Source organism: Gavialis gangeticus, unplaced genomic scaffold (assembly GCF_001723915.1).
Source record: "Gavialis gangeticus isolate Ggan-Ray unplaced genomic scaffold, GavGan_comp1, whole genome shotgun sequence".
Classification (NCBI taxonomy): domain Eukaryota; kingdom Metazoa; phylum Chordata; order Crocodylia; family Gavialidae; genus Gavialis; species Gavialis gangeticus.
The window spans coordinates 17664047-17670444 of NW_017729009.1; the positions used below are offsets into that span (position 1 = coordinate 17664047).

General features: G+C 41.2%; 1 protein-coding gene across 1 annotated transcript in view; it reads right to left on the reverse strand.

The window, feature by feature from the left end:
• PHACTR3 (phosphatase and actin regulator 3) overlaps positions 1–6329 on the reverse strand; it is a 194693-nt gene extending 188364 nt beyond the window's left edge. Inside the window, exon 1 of the mRNA XM_019510166.1 lies at positions 6206–6329. Coding sequence (XP_019365711.1) covers positions 6206–6314 — 109 coding nt within the window. The 5' untranslated portion in view covers positions 6315–6329. The remainder of the gene's footprint in view (positions 1–6205) is intronic.
• Between the last annotated feature and the right edge of the window lie 69 nt (positions 6330–6398).

Consider the following 6398-nt stretch of genomic DNA (forward strand, 5'->3'; position numbering starts at 1 on the left):
GGATACCAAGTCAGGCAGTGATTTCCTCCTCTTTCTGTTTTTTTTCTCAGTGTTCTTTTTACAATTTATGAGACTCAGTCTCTCCTATAGCCTTTGATTCCTGGACTCATACAATGAAGGCACTATTTGGGCTTCCTGGAACTCTCTCTCACACAAACGGTGATGTTGAAGTCGACTTTGAATATTAGATTCCAGGCCTCTTCCTTGAATTCCCCCTTTCTGAATTTTTTTTGGGGGGGGGAGGGAGGGGGATGGGGAAAAGAGAGGGAATAGGGAAAGAATCTACCTAAAATGACCTCTTTGTTTAACAGAGTTCCTCTTGTCATCCTCTTTCTTCATGGGGTTATTCTGCCAATCTCTTTGTTTCTCTGTTTAACCCTAGTGTTCTTAACAATTGTTGAGTTTAGTAATAATTTACAGGCTGTCGATTTTAAATTCTCTTGGCAGTTGCAGTATTAAATAGGAGTCTTGCTTATTGTCCTAAATTGTTTCCTAGAGTTTCTGTCTCCTATTTAAACATCTGCTGTATCACCCCATAGGTGATGGCATTTCAGTGATGCATTAAATTGTATACCTAATCTACTTCAACAGGATGTCAATTCAGGTCTTTTCATGAACCTGTTAAAAACACTGGAAAATCTGCCCAGTGATTCTAGTGGGATCCAGAGCAGATTGTCCAGTCTGGAAGTCTTTTGTATAAGAACCTGAAACCCCCTCCCTGATGCGCTACTTAAGCATTAATCATGCTGCGCTAACAAAGATAATTTTTTTCTGAATGAGATCATGGCAAAAGGGTGTTCTGTTCCTGACAGTGTTTTACATTCAAAAGCTTGTCTAAATCTATCCCAGCTATACAGTTGGTCCAATAAACGATATCATGCAAAGAACTCCTTGTTTTCTGTACATAAGAAATTCATCATTTCCACTGGACCTGAGCCTTTAGTGTAAGAAAGCCCCAGTTGTGATCAGATGGTTTTTCATGGGCCTTACAGGTATTGAATGTGTTCTTATCTGGACTGTGCATAGTTTACTCAGGCAAAATTCCTGCTGAATTCAATCTGATAATATGCCTGAGTAAGAACTGAAAAACTGGTCCTCTGGGGGTCATCCAAGTATATTTTATCTAACAAATTCCCTGACAGTGCAATTGCCAAAGCACTGGCTGTGCCCTTGTCTCCCCTGCTCCATTCTTATTGTTTTGTTTTGGCTGTTATTTGCAGGAGGGACCTGAGTACATGTACTTACGGACTCTTCTGGATGGATGCTTGTTGTGTGATTACCTGTGATAATAGGAATTAGACTCAGTAAGTCAGGAGGTTCCTATGGTTCTAAGTTTGTCTTTGCAATATTGTATTGTTGTTTGTGTATTGCAATATCTCAGGGCAGAAAAAGCACCAGTTTTCAAGAGCCTATACACCTGAGCTCACTGGTGGTGCAAAAGATGACTGCATCTTGGGCCAAAATACATTCACTTTGTCGGAAAGAAAAAGAATCCAAATATATTAGGTCAGGGGTTGGTGACCTATGGCCCATATGCTGGATCTAGCCAGTCAAACCACTGGATCTGGCCCATGTATCTAGGGCTTCAGTGGCACTCAGTGGCAGGGGACTTTGGTTGTGAGCACTGCCCCCATGCCACCTCAGGGAGAAGCAGCAGCTGCAGGTGCTCTCCCTCTGCTTTTGTGGTGACAAGCGGCAGTGGTGGAAAGTCTGTCGCTGAAAAAAGTTGCCTTTCCCTGCACTAGATTCTATTTAAAAAATTCATTGTTCAGTGTTTATAGCACTATTTGCAGTCTTTTCTATACCTAATACTGTGTGTATATGTACAATACTATACGTAATTATGTGAGGAAAACAGCTTTTTCACAATGATGCTTACTGCAGACAATTAAAGTCCATATTTCCTTCTTAGACTGTGACTGTCATATGCTAACAGATCACTGCAAGGAGCTGCTGTTTAATTAAAATGCATGTGAAGGACCTGAACTAGCACATTTGTAGGCTTGTTTTTAGAAAGGTGTGTTACTATTAACAGCTAAATATACAGCTGGTCTAAATATACTGAACATCTTATCTATCTTATTTGCTATAAGAACATTTAATATGTTATTAATATACAGTAACATTTTTAAACAGTTTTGCACAGTAGTATTTTGGAAGATAACTTATTAGTCTTCTCTACATCTGCTGTAATCTTGTAGTCAATCATAATAATAAAAAAAATTTCCATTTGCTTAAAGACAAATATGCCAGATAAGTTTTACAATGGGTCTGGATTTTTTGGAGCTACTGGGTGCATCTACACATGCAATTTATTCAAAGCAATAAACTCCAGAGTAGGTTGAGCCAGAATAAACTATTCCTGGGTGCAGCACCTAAATGTGTGATGGAGCGGAGCACTTTATGCCAAGGCTAGGGGAATGGGGGGAGAGGGAAGGGGCTCAGCCCCAGGTTCCAGGTGGTGGCACTGAGCAGCAGAGGGGCTTGCTGGGGCATGAGGGTGCTGAAAGTGCGAAGCTGTCTGGCTAGGTGGCAGGCAAGAAGCTGGCCCCCTGCTGACTGCGTACAACTTACACCCACAATCAGTATCTACACAAGTTAAATCGCAGTTAATTACCCCACCATAAGATAGTACTGTCCCTGACAGTATGATCTTACAGTGGCATTAATTAATTTACTTCAGCCTAATAGCTTTGCCCATGTAGACAGTGGCACTTTACTCCGCAGCTAATTAGTCTACTCCACAGTTAAGTGCATCTGTAGACAGGGCCACTGAGTAACTGTATCTATGATGGGCATCAGCCAGAGTTGTGGGTACTCAGAATTTTTGCAAATATTTTTTCAGCTACATCTTCAGAAGTGAATCTGTGAGGGATCTGGCTAGATGAGTACTATAGATATCACTTTCTGATAATGGAAAAGAAGCACTTTTTTACCCTTTATAAGGGAGGAGGGGATAGTTTTAACATCAGCATGGGCAGCTTCTATAAAGCATTTTGCCACAAAATGATATTCAACCAAATAAGATAGCATTAAATTACAATGAGATGGCTTTCTAACACAGGGTAAGAACTTTTTCAGGGTAGTCAATTCATGCTCGCTTCCCTGCCTCCGTCCATTCTCTTGTCCTGTAATCTGCCAAAAGGAAGTCTGGTGGGGCAGTAATTGCATAAGGAATTCTGGGCTTTTATCTCAACTGAACCACTGATTGACTTGCCAGTGGTTCAAGCCCCAATTGCACTGGCAGGAATATGACCTTGGGCAAGCCATGGAGCCTTGCTGTGCTTCAATCAACTCAACTGAAAAACTGAGTTAAAAAAAGAAATCCAATATTGCACCAAAACTGTCTTTCTAGATAGAGAATTAAATGCCTCTTCATCTACATCCTCACCTGTTTGGTGTCATTGAACATACTCCTGCCTAAAATGGGCCACAAAAATGCTGTAACTTGATAAGCCAAGAGGAGTAATAGTCTTTGTTTAAAAAACTTGCATAGCTCACTACTGGGAAACCCCACAGAAAACATGTTATTTAACACCTGTTACAGCAGTTTTTATAAGGAACCATATTCACAGTGTGCACATAGTCAAAGAAATGCACGTGTAGAGGCTGCTTGACTCTACCTGTTGTTCAATGAAATACAACCCACTATGGCAAAAAGCAGACAAGGATTTTGATCATCCACTGGTATCCCACATGACAGAGAAAACAGTGGAACTCAAACATGAGTTTAGGATGAGAATGCTACAGAACAGACCTCAGTCAGGGTTTGAGCCACAAACAAAATCTCTCCAGAAGGAAAACCTATTTATACCTAACATTATGAATTCCCCTCCACCCCCAAAACAACTCATCCCTGAATAAATCTTATCCTTGTTCCACCAAGGTCAGTGATATTTTGGCTCATCTTCCTTATAAAAGCCATTTGGTTATGTTAACGGTTCAGTGACATGAATAACTAGCCCTCAACCACCCTCCTCTAACTCTTTTTAGATGGCCCACCATCAATTCATAGAAATGATGCTTTACCACTATGTTGAGTAATACCATTTTAAAGTAAACAATGTATTTTGTGAAGCAAGAGTTTGTTAAACATATTTTCAATAAGATTAATGTGATTATGACAAGTACTTCAGAAAGAAAAATCCTGAATTTCTCATACACAGTTTTAGTTTGCATCAGCACATTTGCCTGCATAACTAAGTTTAAATAAAAACAAACCCTGTCACTACTTCTCTTTTTAAATGAATGAGGAAAATACCTTTAAATCCATCTTAAAATCCTGAAAGATCAAATTAAGAACACAGTTCAAATCACCTGAGGTTAGTAATAAGACTTTAGTAGGGCTGGGGTTGGGCCATATATATGAATAATACTCTATTAAATAACCCATGTTTAAGAAGTCCTTTTGACTCAGCATCCTTAGATGACTGTGTTTTAATTTTAGAGCTCTAATCTAAAATTTAACTGTTCTATTACCTGGTAGGAAGGTAAGATTACTATGTAACTGAATATTCATGCTATACCATAAAAATTAGATGTAAAGGTATTATTATCAAAAATGTTGCACCATGTAGCATTCTTTGTTAAAGTGACACTCCTACACAAAATGAGAAGCGTACCACATACTGTAAATATGTTAGCTAACAAGTCAGACGGGTAAATTACATGAACAAATAAATTCAGTTTCCTTGAAGGTCTCTTTAATCTATACAATGTGATGTTGCACAAAACTGTGTGTTCCCATACAAACAAACACGCGCTATTGTACTGCATTTTTTTAAAAAAAGAAAGCGCTTTTCTTGCAAATTTTGTGCAGCTGCTGCAATGCCATAGGGATATTTGGCCTTAATTGTGGAATTGTTATTGAAAAATAATGTAAGGGGTTTTTTAAAATATTAATAACACTTCCTCCTTGCAGAAAGTATATGTTTATTTTCCTTTATGTATCAGAAGGTTTTAAGAATTAGTCTATATGGTTACATTTACTGCTTCCAATTGTTTATGATTGCTTTGAAATATATAGAAAGAGATGAAATCTCAGATGATTTTCCTTTCACTAATAACCCCTGCCTTCAGAAATCAAATGGCAGAAATGCACATTCCTCTCTTTCAGTCAAGATTGCCCCTTTGGGAGAAAGTCTAGCACTTCATGTTAGAGGCATCCTTTGTTCCCTTTACTTGGGGTATCTGCACAGTTGGACATCAGAGAGAAATCCTCTGTTTCCATTTCATTTTTTTTTATCTAGTTCCAGTTCAACAAAGGTGCTTAGAATTGTTTGATAAGGGAAATGAATCAAACTTAAAATTGTCATAATTATTAACAGTTACGTTCTGCCTCAAAGGAAAGGAATGTTGGCAAGCAGACCCATCAAAGAGGGCTGGGAGCTTGTATTTAATCACTAATCTGCAAGCAGACAGGGACAAAGCTATGGCCCAAAACATATTTATTGCAATGGGCTTCTCCCCCCTGGCTTCACCAGGCTTTTGGGTCCGGCCCTACCTGAGTTCTGCATTTAAAAATCAGTACACTAGGCAGCTAGGCTCAACATATCTTGTATTGTCCCACACTGTTAGCCGCATCGGTTTATCATGGGTGGTATCGGTAACTCTCATAAAGAAACCGTACAACTCATACATGATGTACTGTTTATATAAACCCCGAAGTCAGCTGGATCTTGGCCTTTGCTTCCAGCTGCTTGCCATTAGGCCTCTCCTTGTAATCACATCACATTAAACCTATCTGGACTTCTTGAGTTGACTAAGAAGTCTTAGCCCTGCAAAGCCAATGTTGTTTTTCTTTTGTTGTTATTTTCCCCCTCCCCCCAAAGTGCCCAACATTACTCTGATATTAAATTCTGGAGTAACTGAATTATTCTTCAAAGCTGAAACAACTCTCAACGAGCTGGTCTTCAGGGAGGGGGGCCCTTGAATTTATAAACAACCTATTGCAATGAGCCATCCGCACCTTCCCCCCCACCTCCCTCCATAAAAAGATTAGACTCCTCTGTATGCAGTGAAAATTACCTTCTTGTAGGGGGGGGAAAGCATTTAATTATGACTCCGCTCCCTCCTGTCTCCATGGTGATGCCAGGCAAACAGCCTGCTCCTTTCTAGTGTAGGAGAGCGTCCCCCAGCCCTGCCCAGGGGATGAAGGGATGCCCCCCAGAGCCCGGGGGAGCCCGGGGAGGGGGAGGGCTGGTACCTGGATGCTCTCCGCCGCCGGAGCCCGCAGGGTCCGTCAGGATGCTGGGGTCACTCTGCGACCTGGCCCGGGGGAGGAAGCAGCCGGGCCCTTCCTCCGCTGCAGCCATGGGGCTGGGGCTGGGGCAGGGGCCGGACGGCAGTCACGCCGGAGGAGCGGGGGCCGCGGGCGGGCGCGGCAGCCCCGGCGGCTG